A 19,882-nucleotide genomic window follows, 5' to 3' on the forward strand; every position below is an offset into this window, starting at 1 on the left:
TATTATCGATGATGGAACATCGATGTTGTAATCGTTTTCGTCGTGTATTCTAAAAATACTGAATAATCGATTCTTCATACGAATCATCGATCGAGTATTCAAAGGTTTTTAGTGTATAAGCTAAATAATATTTTATAATTATACACATTATGGACACAGGGATTTTAATAATTAATAATTATGTACCTTAGCGAAGCGCATACACCCAGTCCAAGATGATTTTTTTTCTGGTTAAATTAAATATGAGGCACTATGTAATCTTTAGTGCGCCTTCGCCATAATTCAGAATTTATCTCATCCCCCTCAAAAAACGACAGGCAATTTTCGTGGTGAATTTAAGAGCGATACAAGTCTTTAAATAAATAGTGTAAGTTCAGAAATAAAGTGCATTTACAAAGCCTGCAAGATGAAAAGAAAATTAGGTATAAAACATATACTTTGTATTATTAGAATTAATTAATGTTTGCCAATAATATTTATTTATAACAACAACATATACATCAGTACTTAGACCATAAAAACATTTTACATAGTTATATAATTAAACGAAAGTAATTATTAAAATCTTATGTTTGACTCGCCAAAGCTATTTCCGAGAATGCGCATTATTTATCTGTCAAACGGGCCGTGGCGAAATTGGACAAAGCTTTGGAATCGCAATTCTAATAAATCGCGAGAAATGTCTGCTAATTCGCCCCCCGGCAAAAGTGACGGTGAGTGAAGAAATTTGTTTCACACTTAAAATGAATGTAACCACAAAAGAATATAATTAATTGTTCATTTTAGGAGATGAACCTCAGGATCGAGCTGTCCCGCCAAATCCAATAGAAACTATGGGTTCCAGAATTCGGGACTTAGATGTGGATTCTATCAGGAGGTATTTAGCTCAAAAACTGGGATTTTATGAGCCGACGGAGCCTCCGGCGCCAGTGGACAAAGTTTTGACTGAAGTCAATTTAGATGGTATCGTTAAATGGATCAAAAGCGAAAGATGCCAAAATGTTATAACATTATCTGGAGCCGGTATATCTACCTGTAAGTATTTTTTCAATTTAATTAATAAAACTACTAAACCTAAATGTTTTTGAGATGTCCATAGCTAACACATTCATTTGAACTGTAGACAGTATAAAATCATGCTCACACTATTTTTCTTATCATTTATACCCACAATAATGAATAATTCGTAAAAATGGTACAACAAGTTAAGTGACCAATGCGGTCACATAATATTTTGAGATCACTGCCTACCATATACATTTAAAATGTCGGACACAATTCTGATATACTGCAAAATTTTGAGGAATTCGTTTATCTGCTTCTTAAGTAAACATATATGACGGCCTCCTTGGCACAGTGGTGTAATTTAAAGACGGCAGCCCTGGGTTCGATCACAGGCTGAGCCGATTGAGGTTCAGGTCTGGCTGGTGGGAGACTTTGGCCATGGTTTGTTATCACCCTGCTGGCAAAGACATACAACCGAGAGATTAAATGTTCTGGTATGATGTTGTATAGAAACCAAAAGGGCTGTGGATTTTCATCCTCCTCCTGACAATATCTATATGAAGCAAAATGAACCACAACAATATAGGCACAACAGCAAAAGCTACAATTATATAATATTAACAAGTTAGCCTGATTTCTTCTTAGATTGCATCATTACTTACTATCACATGAGATTGTAATGTAGGGCTAACTTGTAAAGAATAAAAAAAAATGTATTTAAAAAAACCATAGCAGGTATATGAATGTGTAACTTTTATAGGTCAATCAACTACTAAGTATTATTTTGCAGCGGCTGGTATTCCCGATTTCCGTAGTCCTGAGACAGGCTTGTACCACAATCTGCAAAAGTACAACTTACCACAACCTCAAGCAATCTTCGAAATCAATTTCTTTAGGGAAAATCCAAAACCATTCTTCACATTAGCAAAAGAATTGTTTCCTGGCAGATTTAAACCAACTGTGTCACATTACTTTATAAGACTCTTACATGAAAAAGGTAAGAAAATATTTAAATATTAATTAATTAATAAATTAGTCTCTTTACAACAATACCTACTCTTTCAATTTCTAAACTACCTAATTGACACATTAGGTAGTTTAGAAATTGAAAGAGTAGGTATTGTTTTTTACAAAGTGTTAATCAAAATACATTATCTATAGTATCAAATTGTTCTAAGCTTATTTATTAAATTTATTTTCATTAATTTATGAACAAGTTAACTATATTTATTATTAGGTGTGAAATGAACAGTGCACATTGAATATGGCTGAAGTATAGATTATCTGTTCAATCCAGGTTTATTTACATAAATAAATTAATATTTCAGGCATCCTGTTACGTCACTACACACAAAACATTGACACTCTGGAGCGAGGTGCTGGTATACCTGAGGATAAAATAGTGGAGGCTCATGGCACTTTCTATACTTCACACTGCTTGGATTGTCGGAAGGAATATTCATTAGAGTTTATTAAAGGTAAAATATAGAAAAGACTATATTACAAAAAAAGAAAGACTATATTACTAACAGGCACAGATTAATCAATAATAGGCAGATGGAGCACACTGAAAGCACGATGATGTAGCCCCACCAAATACAAAATTCAAAAACGAATACATTCTCGAGTCAGTACGACACGAAGCGTCGCGTCAGTAACATTCAATATTATTCAAGAAATGGCATCTTATGTTTTTAAATATTTAAGAACTGTTCACAAAAACTAAAAAAAAATAAGATAGAGTATTTTTTCATTGGTAATTATTGATTATTATATCAATTTACGTGATTGTTTCTAGTGTTAAATTTTGAAATACAAAAACTTATAACTTTTCAATACCCTCCCTCCTTTTGAGTTGCAAAGTTAAGTTTATTTCCTTCAAAGCTCATTTTTAAAACAAAGGATTTCTGTACAGTATCTTCATGTACAGATATCCTTTGTTTTGTGGCTTATGTTATTCATGTAATTTTTATGTGATGATAATGTCATAAAAAAAGATTTTTGGGCAATTTATTAATGTTTGTTTTTCTGCTTGTTAGGGTATAGCTAATAACGTGCAAATTGACCAAAACTGAAGTTAGTTTTAATATATCCACAAAAAAATTGTTAAAAGTGCAATTTTTACTTTTCAGAAAGGATATTTGCTGACCAAATACCCATATGTACAGAGTGCCCTGGTGTTGTAAAGCCAGATATTGTTTTCTTTGGTGAGAGCTTGCCGCACAGATTCCAGGACTGTCTTCAAGTGGACTTCCAGCAGTGCGACATGCTGATTATCATGGGCTCATCGCTTGAGGTGCAACCTTTTGCATCACTGATTGATATGTAAGTCTTATTCACCAATTCATAATTATTTGACCCACCTGACCTTTCTGCCTTCGATTCCGAGTAGTTAAATCAAATCAAAAATTCATTTAGTTTACAAGCACTTTTGAAACATCAAGTTATGTCATGATGTAATGGTGATAATTAAAGATACCAGGGTTCCGCCCTATTATAACTATGGTATGCACTTTTAAGTAAAAATAGGAAATTTCCTTTTCTCCAACTACATGTTCTGTGATCCAATATAAGTTTGAATTGAGTCCTTAGAGTAGGCAGTGCATTTTTGCATCTATGAAGTGCCCTGCAACCCCTATTTCACCCCCTTCTTATTTGATTTTCGCAATAAAAAGTATCCTATAACCATTCTCCGTATTATGGTCTTAAACCATGCCAAGTTCATTTGAATTCATGCAGTAGTTTCAGTGTGATGCCCGGCCAAGAAAATCACGGACAGACAAAGAGTCGAAAAAAATATTTTTGACTTCAGTATCCATTATAAAATGGATCCATTAAAAAAAAATTTCAAAATATCATTAATTAGTTTTATTATAAGTATAGATATAGATCAGAGCCATCTGCATTGGGCCTGTGTGGTAGACTATTGGCCTTACCCCTCTCATTCTGAGAGGAGACTCGAGCTCAGCAGTGAGCCAAATATGGGTTGATAATGATGATGATAGATTATCTATATCTATTAAACTTAATTCAAATTTAGTCAATACTTCACAGAAATAAATACCCAAATGCATTGCAGGGTGCCTGATTGCTGTCCAAGACTACTAATAAACCGCGAGAAGGCGGGAATGAGGTCCCCGCTGATGAAGCTATGGGGTCTGGGTGGTGGAGGTCTGCAGCTGGAGGAGGGGTCGGTGAGAGATGTGGCCTGGCTCGGGGACTGCGATGACGGCTGCCTTGTAGTCGCTGATAAACTTGGGTGGGGGGTGAGTAATTACATTATCCATTTTTTAGTAATGCAATGGTACACAGGTCATATGCAAAGGAGAAGAGGAAGACCAAAACAGAGATAGGCGGACGAAATAAGACAGGTGGCAGGAGGCAACTGGACAAAATCTGCAAGAGATAGGGAGTTGTGGAAAAGTTTGGAGGAGGCCTTTGTCCTAGGGGACAAACAGAATGTATATACGAACTCTGAATAAAGGCTTTTATTATTTATTATGTTTATAATAAATGCCAAAGTCTGTCAGTCTGTTAACATTTCACCACTAAACCACTCCAACCTGATTTGGAAATGATTTGTTATAGAATAAATTGGGTTTTACAAGTTTTTCATCCCGGTAAAACATTATTTTAACAGGGAGGTAGCTAATAATAGACCAAATTTCATCCGTCCACATCAATTAATTTTTGAGATTTTGTGATGAAAGACCCCCCATGTCAAACCCATTTTGAATAGCAAACAACGTTTTCTAGGTTAGCTAGTATATGTATATGTATTTTTGTATTACATGATACAAATCAGAATTACTATCGTGAGTGTTATTCATATTAATTGATTATGAAACACGGCTAAACCTCACGTGATTAAGGTCGGAGTATGCCCGACTAGTTTCGAACCCATACGGGGCCCTTAGTCATGATCTCGTTCTTGCAACGCGGGTTCTTCGAAACTAGTCGGGCTTACTCCGACCTTATATCACGTTAATCAATTAACCGTGTTAATCAATTAATATGATACAAATCAATTTGCTTCAGGATGAACTTCGTGCGCTGGTCGCCAGGGAGCACGAGCGTCTTGAACGGGAGGGGGGGCTGGCCTCCCCCCACAAACCCAACACCTCTGTAACACCTACTGATGAAGCCCAGGCGGGACAGAGCGCTACAACTACAGACCCCAAGCTTTGAGTACCATAACATTACCTATTGTTTAAAAAAATCCCATTAGTATATTATAATTCGCGCCAATAGTATCTGTATCTACTACTTACCGATAGTAGTGAATGTTACTAGCTAGACAAACTAACATAAAATAAGGTAATACAATACTAATATAACATAATCCCAAACTCTCAGTCCATAAGTGCCTGTCCACATGAGACGTTTTACGCGCGAGTCCACACGCTTGTTGACACCCGCGCATAAAACGAGTATATGTGGCGCTAACATACGACCAACGAGATAATCTAGAGAGGCACAATATACAAGTTTCAACCAATGGCTGTGCAACCGGAATTACATTTCAAATTTCACGATATTGCTATGATCATTCTTTTAATAGCAAATCTATGTATTTTTATCTATGGAACAACTCGGCCGCTATTGGACGACATTTTGTCTATTTCTCTCCACTTGGACGCAGGTGAACACCAGTGGACGTGACATATGTACAGTGACGTAGGGTAGTCTTGGAGGGGCCCCGTATCAAAATTATTTGGGGGGCCCACTGAAGGGTAAAACAATCTTAAAAAAAAACAAATAATGCTTGCTTAAAATAAATATAAAAGTAACCTAACCTGAGTATAGGATGTTTTCAATACCCAGGAAAAAAGAAATTTTGTTTATCTTTTGTCCAGTTGTTTGTTCCTGAAGTGAAACTCTAAAGGCAGTTTTTGGTGTTTTTTTTTTTTTTTTTTTTGGAAACACCACATTTAGTGAGAATGTGGATTACATTTTACTTAATTTTGATAAAAGCAAAGCACGTATGGTGTCCCTGTAGTCCGGGGGCCCAGTATCAGTAATACGGCTGATACAGCGGTAGTTACGCCCCTGCATATGTAGCCCTAATATCTCGGCTACGCTCGAGTGGACTAGCGTGCAAAACGCGTCATGTGGACAGGCATTAAATTTCACAAAGCAATAATAAATGCCTTGGTAGATTTAAATTTCGTGTAAACCCAATTAACTTAATTAAATTAATATAGTCTTTAAGATAAGTATGTATTTATGAAACCATGAAATAATTCCTATGATATTGAAATATGGTGATAATATAGATATTAATCATAGTGCCTCATATATTGTGTAATTAGTAATTTATTTTTAATAGGAGAGTATTTATTTAACAAGTCACGATAGGCGAAAATTTATACAAAATTCCATTTTATTTATTAAAATTAATTGTTGTTGATAAAAATCAAACGCAACTTTGCTAATTGAAATTTTTGCTTTTGGTTTATTTACACGACACAGAGTTGTTTATTTAAGGTAAATTATAAATTGTTTCGTCATATTTTCTAAGTATGCATACACCGTAAACTCCATCCAAATAAGTTTAGTAGTTTCAGGAAAATCGCGAATATCAAAACTAACATATGGATCGAATATGGAATTTAAACCCAAGATAAGTAAAGTAAATAACCCAAAAAATTGGTGAGTGCACATGGTCAGCTATTTAATTAATGGTTCCTTAAATGCAATTTCCTTTTATTAAAAATATCACAGAATAAAGATGATCCAGAATGAGTCTTTACAGGCAGCGTGGTGAAGCCGATGAAACCCATAAAACATCTTCTAATATAAAAATCCTTGACATTCGCATATACAATTTTTTTCATAATTTGTATTTTAAAATTTAACAATATCAACAATTACGTAAATTAATATAATCAAACCAATAAAAATACTCCATCTTATTTCTTTAGTCTTTGTAAACAGTATTTAAAATATTTGAAAACATAAGACGCCAATTTTCTTAAATAATATTGAAAACTACTGATGCGACGCTTCGTGTCGTACTGACTCGGGAATGTATTCGTTTTTGAATTTTGTATTTGGAGCGGCTACGACACCGTCGTGTTCCGTGCGCTCTATCTGCCTATTATTCTTTAATCTGTGATTATGTATGAATAAAATTTTCGCCTATTGTAAACTAATAAAAATAATAATTATTTATAAACAATGCAATAATTACTTAATAATATTGACTAGCTTTCTAGTAATCAAGCAATATTATAATGAATTTGGTACAAATGAATTGTGTTACGAGTGAATTTTTTGATAAGATTCTCAGCATCTTACAATGCTACTAAATTTTACTTAACGCTAGAAGTTGTTAGATTAAAAATGTTTTGGAATGTGCATTTCTCATGGAATACTCGAGTCGAAACACAAAACAACGCATCGCAGAAACTTACGAGTTATATATAGCTCGAGCTTGGCAACTTCTTTCGTAGCACTCCCGATGTTCCGCGCGGACCGGGGGGCGTGTATGAATGAAAAACCCACGACTGATGCACGTCACTTCCCCGCACGCACGATTTCACACCCGCGCAGTCTTTTCCGCCTGCCGCACATCATGGGATTGTTATAAACGAACTTGCTAGACTATAGCAACGCATCGCAAGAACTTGCGGATTCTGACGAAGTCACAATTAAACTCATTTTTTAAAAAAATACATACCTACACAACTTACAATAATTATAAAAATTACATTATTTTTTTTTTAAATATACATAGGTATCTACACAACTTGCAATAATTATACATTACATTAAATCTATGTGGCATAATCGACCCGCCATTCGCCATTTTGAGTCATTTTCAAAATCGCGATGTTATAGGTAGAGGACACATACACAAACTAAAAATGTCAAATAATATGGTATAAGTACCATAAAGTGTATGTATATAAAAATAAAGCTTATAACTGTACTATACATCTGTGTTATTACAGATCGTTCCATGTAGGATGGTGCGGGTGACAGTTCGTTTCACTCTTGAAAGTTTGCCGCGATTCACGATAATAGTACTTACGTATTATGAACGTCATATAGGCGACTGTCACCGTATCCATGCTATCTGATAAAACACTTTAATAACAATTTACATGTCCGCTATATAAAAAAAGTTCAAATACGGTCGATGATAGTGAAAAGAATCAATCGACTTGTGACTTTGCACAAAATCGCAGTTCTCAGTTGCTCTTTCTGTCGTTCAGATTCGCAGTTTTGTGTTTCGTCGTAAAATAATGTTTAAGGTGTGATATATTAAATTTATATACAAAAAATTATAATCAAATTTTATTATTTTAATTTATTTTTATTGGTTGAATTTTTCAAGTGTTATACCTAGATGATTCCTTCAATTGAATTTGTTGTTTGGGACAAACAAATAATAAAAGAACACCGATTAAAAATAAATAACAAATAATATAAATTGTAAAAAAACATTATTTTTCCCTTAAATTCAGTTCCCACTTGAAAAATTTAGCCTGTTTACAAAATAATTATTTTATATTCCTATTTAAGTGACGTCATGAATTTTAGTTGTAGCAGAATAAAATAAATTAAATAATAAACTTAATCGGTGATATTTGTGAGGTATATTTATTACAAACCAAGCTCGCTATACACCAAACCCGATTATGTGATAGTAGACATTTTTTGTCACTGATTTTAACTACAAGTCGCATTTGATGTGTAGCGCTTTGAGGTTTATATTTTAGTGTTAAATGTGCTTACTTGGTTATTGGAGTTTGAATAAATTTTTTGGCCTCCATTCAAGGTTTTTTATTTTCACACACATTTTTTGGAATAAAAAGTTATAACCTCTATTTTCCGGTGATAGTCCCATTAAAATCGGTTTAGCTGTTCCAAGAAGCCTGGACAAACACAAACAAACGAAAATTTAAAAAAAGGCTTGTATATGTGTCTAAATTGAACTATGTGCCCCTTCACATTTCGACTTCGATTTTCTTAATTGGTCCAGGTCTGGCTGGTGGGAGGCTTCGGCCGTGGCTAGTTACCACCCTACCGGCAAAGACGTACCGCCAAGCGATTTAGCGTTCATCCTCCTCCTACCAAGTTAGCCCGCTTCAATCTTAGACTGCATCATCATTTACCATCAGGTGAGATTGTAGTCAAGGGCTAACTTGTAAATAATAATAATAAAAAAAAAACATTGCAACTTCTCACGGTGGGGCAGTTCTTAGATGGACGTTGGGGTCCTAAAATGCTGGAATGTGTGTGTGCTGAAATGCGACCCCGCACTAGAAAGCGCAGTGTTGTTCGACCCCCCCACCAGGTGGACTGACGACATCAAGCGAGTCGCAGGATGGAGGCGGCTCTTGAAATCACAGACATACACTTCAATTTTATTTCTATGTATTGATTTCACTAATGGAATACCTGATCATCGTCCATTCTATACAATATACTCGTACGCACGGGAGGAGACGCGCGATCACTCTGAATTCGGATTCCACTTACTGATGCACCTATGTACTGAGTTTAAAATTATACGTATATTCCTTTCTATACAGTCTAATCATTTTATTATCACAAATGTCCCAGTACCAACACAACCTCTAACTGCCTGGTTAGCCTATACGCCTTTTTTTATTCTTTACAAGATAACTCTTGACTACAATCTCATCTGATGGAAAGTGATGATGCAATCTAAGATGGAAGCGGGCTAATTTGTTTGGAGGATGAAAATCCACACTCCTTTCGGTTTCTACACGGCATCGTACCGGTGCGCTAAATTGCTTGGCGATACGTCTTTGCCGGTAGGGTGGTTACTAGCCCCGGCCGAATCCAATGAGAGTATTTTCTAGTTAGTAAAACTAGCCAATAAAACAACGTTGTAATTTACATATTTTAATATCATTTTACAAAAAACTTTTAAATTACATTCGTATTATGTTCGGTAAAAGGAACATAAATCACTTTACTTAATTGACAGTTACGAAAAATAACGCTACCCTTCTCCATAGATTTCCTTCAGACGGTGACAGAAGACGGTTTTATTATAAATTATTAAAATTCCCGATATGATGATGGATGACGACTACAACGACAATGATGATGATGGATGACGATAATGTAATGGTTATAATGATTATGAAAAGGATAGGAGCATTTTATAAACTGCCAATTTAGTAACAATCGCAAAGGCACATTACATGACAGCCTGTGTCGGCCGGACCTTTGTGAGTTTGGAGCTTACTCCTTAAGAATATATACAGGATGCTCGGGAGTATTTCCCATAACTCTACGGTTATATTCTTAAATAATAATTAATTAATAATGTTCAAGGAACATATGTTCTAAAATGAATATTTTCGGAGTAAATAATATTTCTTTTCAGTTGTGTGCATTTTAAGAAATTAAATCTCACGTGTCTCAATCGGTGAAGGAAAACATCGTGAGGAAACCTGCATACCAGAGAATTATCTTAATTCTCTGCGTGTGTGAAGTCTGCCAATCCGCATTAGTCCAGCGTGGTGGACTATTGGCCTAACCCCTCTCATTCTGAGAGGAGACTCGAGCTCAGCAATGAGCCGAATATGGGTTGATGACGACGAATATTTCTTTTATAATTAGATCTTAAAATGTGTCCCTTATACGCATCCTTACTAAAATCAATTTCATTTAGATGTATAATAATGACGTATTTATATTTCAAAATGCAACGTTGTCACTTTGTTATATAGGTAACAAAGTGATACGAGGCGTGTGTAAGATGAATTACTTAGTATGAAAACATGTTTTTCTTTTTCTTTTTGTAGTTAATAAAATATTAGTTATGCAGTTCGATTCCTATAAATGGTCTCTTTAATACCTTGAAGTTATGGGAAATACTCCCGAGCACCCTATATATGAATATAGCCCGCGGTATGAAAAAAATATGGGCATTAAAATTCGATGAACGAATGACAGCGTTACGTTTTTTGAACGCAGTCTGCTGCTTCTCGATTGCGCACCTTTAACTTTTCAGGTATTGACGTACATAGCGTATGCTGCTAGGCAACATATACCTATTTAGACAGTCGATCTGAAAGAGTATCCATTTTCGGAGCCGACGCATACTTTTTGACAACAACTTTGACCTTTTAAATAACGAAGGTCTGGCTATCACAGGCTGATGAGTCATTAAATTAAAGCTAGTATCACTCCTTGGCGTCAGTGATCCCCTCTGTGCTAATGGCGAACATCGCCTCAGTCTCCGGCAAGCACGGACTATCGTAGATCTTGCACACGCGATTGTCTCCTCTCCCCTTAAAAAAAAAAATGGGATGATGACAGTTTTTTATATCTACAGGTGATTCGGACTTTAGTGCGGATATTTTTTTTTTCGTGGTTCTGTATCATTAATTGAACATAAATCTACAAACAGTTCGATACATTTTATGTAATATTATTTTTTTCAATTTATATCTCAGAAATAACAAAATAATGGACACATACCAAACAAACTGAAAAAAAAAAATACGTGATCATTAAATTTTGTTTATGTACAAAATATAAAAATATCCGTACTAAAAAAAATTTCTTCCTGTATACATAAAATAAATCTGTAGAGAGGACAATTCTGTTCATGAAATATATTTTCAAAATAACTGTCAGAGGGTGATTAGTGATCGATACTAATGCCAAAAATGCAATCAGTAAAATTTTTGTCTGTCTATCTGTTTTTTTGTTCGTTATAGTAACAAAAACTACTCGAAGGATTTTAACGAATCTTAGTACAATTGTTCTTCATACTCCTGGGAAGATTACAGTATAGTTTTCATCACACTACGATCAATAGGAGCAGAGCAGTGAAGGGTTGGTAAAACAGGAGAAGTTGCTCCATTTTTACAGCGATACTACTGTAAGGGCTGGATTAAAGAGGTCTAAGGGCGGGCGTCCGCTAGTTGTATACAAATTAATAAGAGTAAGCTAACAAAGTAAAGCAATTTTGTAAAAGTATCAGGATATCTGCGATCATTACTTTCTAAACTACAGAGATTTAAAAGGTCAAACATTACGAGGGTTAGTGATAATGAAATAGTCAAACATCACTCTAAACTCGCCAACCTGCATTAGAGCAGCTCGGTGGGTCTAAGCTCTATAAAGAGTGGCAGGTTACCTTGCGCAGGTAGAGCCGCGTAGTGGAGGCGTGGGCAATGATGTGCCCACCGATGGGCTTCTTGGTGTCCGCGTTGAACACGCCCACCGCGTCCACTTGCGCCACCACCTGGTTAGTGATTACCACTGCCACTCCGAACTGGAAATATTACCAGTAGAATGAGTGCTAGAATACATCATAATAGGAGATTTGTTAATGGACTTACTCCTTCTGATGACCCATAATACTAGGGGAGCCCGGGATGCTAAATTTGCAGTTACTCGAGCGTCATTGAGACCGATTACATTTGGTAAATTAAATTATAGGAATAATAAATGGTTATTTACTTTTTCCGCTTTTAGCGGTGGAAAAAAAAACTACAGACTTTAAAAACAATTTTTATTACTTTGGCTTACTGAAATTGTAAAAAAATTTTAGCGATTTAGAAGAAAGAAAGAAAGAAGAAATTTTAGAATTAGGAGATTATTTCCTTAAAAATAAGTAAAAAATTAATTGCACTCGTACCTCGAGCACTAAAATATAAGGGTTTAATTTTGTAACTTTGAATCTCCTTCCATTACGTTACGCTCAAATCGTCAGATTTTCGAAATGTGCAGTTTTTAGCTATCAACTCACCTACCTTATCTTAATCTGACGTGCTGGTTGAGTACTTATGAAGTTAGTTTTTTTTTTGGTTGCCCTAAACGTACCCACCAATATTAAGGGCTCATACTCGGTGGAGGTACTCGACAAAGAGTAAGGTATAGTCCCTTATGTTCATCTGCCGCGCTCGAGTAACTGCAAAAATCACCTCTTCGGCTCCTCTACTATAACCTCTAACCAACAGACGAACGGCTCAATGTCGAATGACAAATTGCCGAGTAACAGTGTAAGAGAAAGAAGAAAAAAAAAAAAAAAGTAGAATGAGTAAAGTAGTATCACACTCATTATAGAGACAAAAGTTTGTGTGTTAGTGTGTAAGTATGTTTGTTAATCCTTTGTGCTGCGGTTACTGAAGTCTTCCGTGACCTCCGTGGCGTAGTCGTATACGCGGTGGATTACCAGGACGGAGGACCTGGGTTCGATCCCCGGCTGGGCCGATTGAGGTTTTCTTAATTGGTCCAGGTCAGGCTGGTGGGAGGCTTCAGCCGTGACTAGTTACCCTACCGACAAAGATGTACCGCCAAGCGATTTAGCGTTCCGGCACGATGTTGTGTAGAAACCGAAAGGGGTGTGGATTTTCATCCACCTCTAAACAAGTTATTTTGTGTTAAAATCAAAATAACTGAAAAACTCCTTTGAAGTCGGTCCAATTTTCATGTTAAAAAGATTATTTACGGTAAGGAATCATTCTGTGTAGGCCTCGCAATTGCGCGGTTTTTTTTTTCTAAAAGTTATGAGTTTTTTTTTTATAATGTCGTACCTCATCAGCTAACCTCAGCAGCATCCTCATGAACCTGCCGAGGTGCAGTTGTCTCGCGTTGAGCTCGCCGCGCCCCGAGTAGTCCGTCCTGTACAGCGCAGTCGCACTGTCCACTATTATTAAGGAATACCTGCAAAATTACACTCTTTTGCTTATACAATCTAGCCTCTCTAGAACTTTATCATAGTGTACGTCAGCTGCGTATATTATATACAGTGTAGGCCCAAGAATAGATCCCTGCGGTACACCAGCACTAATATTGCTATTGTGTAAAGGCGGATTTATATTTGGATGACGTGATGGCAAGTGTTTACATTAATATGTGATGTTCTGACGCATCAGGACAATGTTTTAAATAAATACAGCCACAGCTATTCGAAGAGGTCAAACGTATGCAATGTTATTTTGTGAGTCATCCGATTCTGATTCAGATTTTGAAGAAGATATTAAATTTTTAATACTGGCAACTCTTTTAAAAAAAGAAAGAAACATAAGATTTTGGATTTACGTTAGTTAACAAGCGACGTTGACAGCGTCACAATACAGCACTACCACGCGCGCATATAAATCTGACGTGTCGTGATGACGTCGTTCCCCCCCCACAACCCGCCGCTCTGACGCGAACCAAACCAAGGCGAAATTATTTTTGTCTGACGTGTCATGTCGTGACGCATCAGATCAGAATCAGTGTCATACATTTTATATGCGACACATCAGAAGCCATCACATATCACAACATAGTTTACACATAACTGTAAACGTTGCCTTACAAAATGTATGATACCGATTTTGTTATGATGCGTCACGACACGACACGTCAGACAAGTATTACTCTGCCTTAAGCCTACCTGGGATGGAAAGGAGCATGTTGCATATAAAGCTAAAGGACAAGTGGAGTTTAAACAAAATCCGAAAAGCCACTGGTGTTACAGATGTTTTTAAAAAGATAAAAAGGCTGAAGTGGCGCTGGACGGGGCATGTGCTGAGATCCTCGAAAGAAAAATGGTCCAAAGAGGTCATGCAATGGTACCCCAGGGATGGGAAAAGGAGGCAAGGACGACCTTAAGAGATGGGAGGATGACCTGCCGAAAGGATGGCGAGGAAAGGCCAGAGATTTATTTATTTATATAAAGCACGCCAACAATACACATATTAAACGTTAAAACATAAAATGACACATATTAAAGAGTTCTGATATGCATATAAACAATAGGCGCACATAACATTTATATAATTATATGTCAACACTTAACTAATTATAATCTAAGAGATCGAGATAGAGTGGGAAAGTCTGGAGGCCTATGTCGAAGGACAACCTGATTGCTCTGGTGTATAAATTAAGTAATAGTATTAGGTATATCATAAGTATTCAGCAGTCCGAGAATAAAGGCTATTTTTATTTTTTTTATTTTTATTTATTTTATTAAGCCTACCTAGACTCCGTCATCATAGCACAGGCTTGGACCAGCAGCTGCGACTGGTGGTCCGTGTTGTAAGCCCTGGCGTACGCCACGTTGTCCAGCACAGCGGCGCCCTCCATGCCGTACCGCTGCGCCACCGCCAGCAGGCGCTCCGGACGGAACGTGCCCTCCGTATCTATGTACATACACTTGCCTTCGCCACCAGACTGTTCTATTGGAAGCTGAAACAATCATCATTACCAGGCTATTTTAGCAGCCCACTACAAATGCTGGCCTGCCTAGAAGAGGGGATATGAAGCTTAAATCCACCATACTGCTCCAATGCGGGATTAGGGTGTTAATGTTAAATAAACAGATGTTATCGATAATGACGAAACTGAAATTTTATATGTGACTTTTTAAAGTTTTCAAGGTAGTGTCTATTAGGGGTAGGAATAGAGTATGGGTAGGGTAGTTGTAGAGCCGTGATAGCCCAGTGGATATAACCTCTGCCTCAATTTCTGGAGGGTATGGGTTCGAATCCGGGCATGCATCTCCAACTTTTCAGTTGTGTGCATTTTAAAAAATTAAATATGACGGGTCTCAATCTGTGAAGGAAAACATTGTGAGGAACCCTGCATAAAATAGTATTATCTTAATTCTCTGCGTGTGTGAAGTCTGCCAATTGGGCCAGCGTAGTAGGCTATTGGCCTTACCCCTCTCATTCTGAGAGGAGACTCGAGCTCAGCAGAGTTGATGAGGGTTGTTGTGGATGTGGGTAGTGTAGGAGTAGTGTAGTAGTAGGATTGGTGTACTGCAGGAGAAGGGAAGAAGTACACATAAGTGAATTCAAAGCTAATATACATTATACATAGAACATACCAACTGTATGTGCCTGTATTAATCACAATGGATGGAAAAAGATCTAGCTGTAAATAAGGAATTCACAGAATAAGAAGCTAATTGGTTGATTTAAATAGCACAACATTTAGTCATTTAAAAAAAATTGATTGCAGTAGAGCCAAATGTTTGTAAAACCTGTACCTGACACGTAACAGCGAGTGTGTGGCATAGTTGTGTTTTTCCAGTCCTAAACTCTCCAAATATCTCGGTGATTGAACCTGTCTCAATGCCACCACCCAGTAGCCTGTCTAATTCCTTGGAGCCTGTTGTCAGTTGGATTATTTCTGCTCTGAAACAATTATAATAATTATAATTTAACTTGATCATAAATTTCGTACCAGACAATATGGACATCCAACAAAAAGATGAGAAGATGACATCCGCCTAACTCTGGAGCATTTGAGGAGGCCTATGTCAGGCGACACTTCAAACAGCAGGACATACTGTAAACATATCAAACACAAAACCTATGTACCAAAGGTTGTTTTGAAATAAAAGGCTATTTTATTTATTTATTTTGTTAATGAAAATTAATTTGATTCATAAGCAATTAGATATAATTAATATATTTTGAATAAAATTTCGTATAAAAGTAAACATAAATAAGTTATGAAATTACATGCATTTTCTAACTTCATTTCTAATTTGTTTGTAGATAAACAGTGCACATTGAGTATGGCTTTAGTCAGTGGTGTGCACATCATATATACAAAAATGCGCTGTCTACCCTGAGAATTCAGTAAGAACCTCTATTGAAGGAATTTTCCAGAATTTGCAGAATATTCATGTATAGTGCCTACCCTAGTTAAACATATTGTGCACAGCATTGGCCTTACGTCAACAACCTCTAAATTAATTCTAAAAAAATCTATTCTCATGGTTTCTAGATAAGTAGTAGTGTTTTTTTTTTATTTTTATTCTTTACAAGTTAGCCCTCGACTACAATCTTACCTGATGGTGCAATCTAAGATGGAAGCGGGCTCACTTGTCAGGAGTAGGATGAAAAACCACACTCCTTTTGGTTTCTACACAGCATTGTACTGGAACGCTAAATCGCTTAGAGGTATGTCTTTGCCGGTAGGGTGGTAACTAGCCACGGCCAAAGCCTCCCACCAGCCATACCTGGACCAATTAAGAAACCTCAATTGGCCCAGCCGGGGATCGAACCCAGGACCTCCGTCTTGTAATTCCACTACGCCACTGAGGCTGTCAATGCTTTTATTCAGTAAATGATTTTTTATACTAATATAAATGTAAATTGTTCTTAGACTAATTTAAGTTAATTTAATTTAATTTACATGCCAGAGATGGTCAAATGCATTGTATTATATTTGGATGTTCTCAGCAAATAAAGAATTTGTATTTGTATTTAGTATAAGTATTATGCTACATACCTTTTTTGATGAAACTCTGTGGCTGTAGTAAATCCCATAGGCACTAACTTGGATGCTTCTGTTAATAGTTTGGTAGCCTTCGCCTCTGATATGCCTTTTATTGTGATCAACCATTTCATAGGTGCGTATGCCACAGACTCAACCGTATGGTATCCCGCTTCTTCCAACTTTTTAATATCTCCAGATGTGATTCCATTTCCCTTGAAATGTTAACATAATGTATTTATTATCTTCTAAAAAACTATACTACTATTTATTTATTGACAAGTGTAGGAACAAAAGTGTTATGATATGATCAGATCAGATGATATGATCAGAGATCCCGCAGACAAAGATTTTATAGGTATTAGATATGTCAGTAGTACGTCAAAATTGAGGCAAACAAAGGTGGCTAATTGTCTTCATTTTGTTTAGTCGCTCAGTAAACATTGAAAGTTATAATAGCTACAATGTCGAGTTGTGTGTAAGTAATTTATGTGAACACAAATTTGTGCATGTTTGCGCTATGTGGAGTGGAGTAGCTAATTTCGGATAACTATTTACGGTTTACGGTGATTTTATAGGAACGTTAGTCATTACATAATATCTAATATGAAAATATATCGTTGCCTGCAGTACATTATGGTTGTTTTCTCAATGCTAAATAGCTAAATACGTAAAAATCAAAATCCAACAGTTGTAACCAATCCAATAGAACTAAAGCAAATAGACAGAAGACAGAACAGTAGAAATTAAAACGTTACACGAAGTTGAACAGTACATATTTAATATAAAATTATAAATTTATATATAACAATTCAAACATTTAGCGCCAAGAGATTATTATTAATGTCTAAACTAGACTAAATAATGTGCAGCGCGGGAATAGGCAACACAAGATTTTTACTTCTAATTTTGTAATTAACTGGGGTCCACATTCTTCTAGGTCCTCGTCAACGGTTACGGTTGCAGCTGATGCTGTAGCAGCAGTCATTTGTTTGTTAATTATTACAACCCGAACACAAAAGATTCAAAATAAATTATCGCGAAAACATGAAAGACTGCACCTCAGCACTATTTTTTTTTTTAACTAGCCATAGAGTAAAGAATAGAGCACACTCACAGATTATTAAATACTACGACCCTTAGATATATAAACTACGACCACACTGCACAGATCAAAGAGTATAATAAGTTTATGGGAAAAAAGAGCCCACTTGAAGATTTTTGAAGTTTTTTTGTGTTTGAAGCGCCAACTGCAGTTTGGAACAGTTTACTTAAATAAGTTAGTAAACTCTATTCAAAATCCGAGTTCCAGAAACCATAACAAATATGGCGTCAGATCAACTGTCACTGTTTGTCACTGTAGCCATAGTGAAGTGAAACATGAATTGATTATTAGTGTATGAACGATTGAATGAATAATCAACCAACTGCTGCAAATACTAACCGTTTCAATTATGTTATAAATTACCTTGAGACGTTGTAAACAGCATGTAAATTATAGATCTTTGAATACGGATCTTTATTTATTTTCTTTATGCCGTTTTTAACCAGTCAGGACATTGAACAGTATACTAGATCGAATATAATGAATTATAATGTTAATATTCTAGAGTATTAGGATCTATAGTGTTTTTCAGATAGCATGGGTACGGTGACAGTTCGTTTAACTTTCGCCGCGATTCACGATAGTATGTATTATGATCATTTTATGGCAACTGTCACCGTACCCATGCTATCTAAAAAACACTTTAAGCAACTTTTGATAGTTCTACGTTCTTCCACATGAGTGACTCAGTCACTTGTTAAACATTTGACAGATCAATGTCATTGCATCTTTATTTGCTGCAAGGCCGCCATCTTGTTGTGTTGTCAAATGTCCGTGAAGAAAAGCAAATCGTCAATCCAGGTAGTAGTCCAGTCCAATCGTAGAGCAAACAGAAATTCAATAAACAAGCCAAAATCCAAATAATAAATAAAGGGCACCAGAAAACATCCGAAACGTACAACATCAAGAGAAGCAGCGAAACGAATGATGATTTTGAAATACTTATTAAACTCTTTGATTTTGACGCTTGGCGCTTGACGGTGTTACCAACTTTTGAAAATATTTTCAAGGAGATGGTATTTTTAGGACAGTTATATGTATTAAATATCATTATAATAAAAAAATACGAGGATTTTATCAAAAATTAAATTATTGCCTACTTGAATCATGAATGAACAATCATGAAAATATTAATTAATCCGCCGGTATTACACTTAAGAGCATTGCATTTTTGGAGAGAATAAATATTATTATCACCAAATTAAAAGTGAATTCGAAATTTTAATGCCTGTTCAATCTTTAATTAACCACTGTATTTATTAATATACAAGTAAAGCTTTGTCAATTGCATTATATTTTTTTAGCGTTTAACATATTGTATAGTTTTAAGACCAATTAGAGTCTGACTAATGAAAGTAAAGACTGAAATCGCTCGCCATTTTTCTTAAATAATATTGAAAATTACTGATGCGACGGTTCGTGTCGTACTGACTCGAATGACAGAATGTATCCATTTTTTATTTCGTATTTGTTGCAGCTACGACAACGTCATGTTCCGTACGTTCCATCTGTATAATATTCATTAATCTGTGTATTAATAGTAAAAAATAGAAG

At 35.9% G+C, this 19,882-nt stretch overlaps 2 protein-coding genes across 2 annotated transcripts; one reads left to right on the top strand and one right to left on the bottom strand.

Annotated features, from left to right (window-relative positions):
* Positions 1 to 542: 542 nt before the first annotated feature.
* LOC112058350 (NAD-dependent protein deacetylase sirtuin-2) lies at positions 543 to 8,785 on the top strand. The gene is made up of 7 exons (XM_024099115.2): positions 543 to 713; positions 787 to 1,035; positions 1,796 to 2,002; positions 2,334 to 2,483; positions 3,138 to 3,330; positions 4,085 to 4,271; positions 5,044 to 8,785. The coding sequence occupies exons 1-7, from the start codon at positions 569 to 571 to the stop codon at positions 5,191 to 5,193; spliced, it is 1,281 nt and encodes a 426-aa protein (XP_023954883.1). The 5' UTR covers positions 543 to 568; the 3' UTR covers positions 5,194 to 8,785.
* Positions 8,480 to 18,311, bottom strand: LOC112058351 (DNA repair protein RAD51 homolog 1). The gene is made up of 7 exons (XM_024099116.2): positions 18,125 to 18,311; positions 17,239 to 17,438; positions 15,986 to 16,133; positions 14,975 to 15,183; positions 13,542 to 13,671; positions 12,140 to 12,277; positions 8,480 to 11,285 (listed from the first exon to the last, which is right to left on the bottom strand). Exons 1-7 carry the CDS (start codon positions 18,209 to 18,211, stop codon positions 11,178 to 11,180), a joined length of 1,020 nt encoding a protein of 339 aa, XP_023954884.1. The 5' UTR covers positions 18,212 to 18,311; the 3' UTR covers positions 8,480 to 11,177.
* Positions 18,312 to 19,882: the final 1,571 nt, after the last annotated feature.

This window comes from Bicyclus anynana, chromosome 21 (assembly GCF_947172395.1).
Source record: "Bicyclus anynana chromosome 21, ilBicAnyn1.1, whole genome shotgun sequence".
In the NCBI taxonomy this organism is placed as follows: domain Eukaryota; kingdom Metazoa; phylum Arthropoda; class Insecta; order Lepidoptera; family Nymphalidae; genus Bicyclus; species Bicyclus anynana.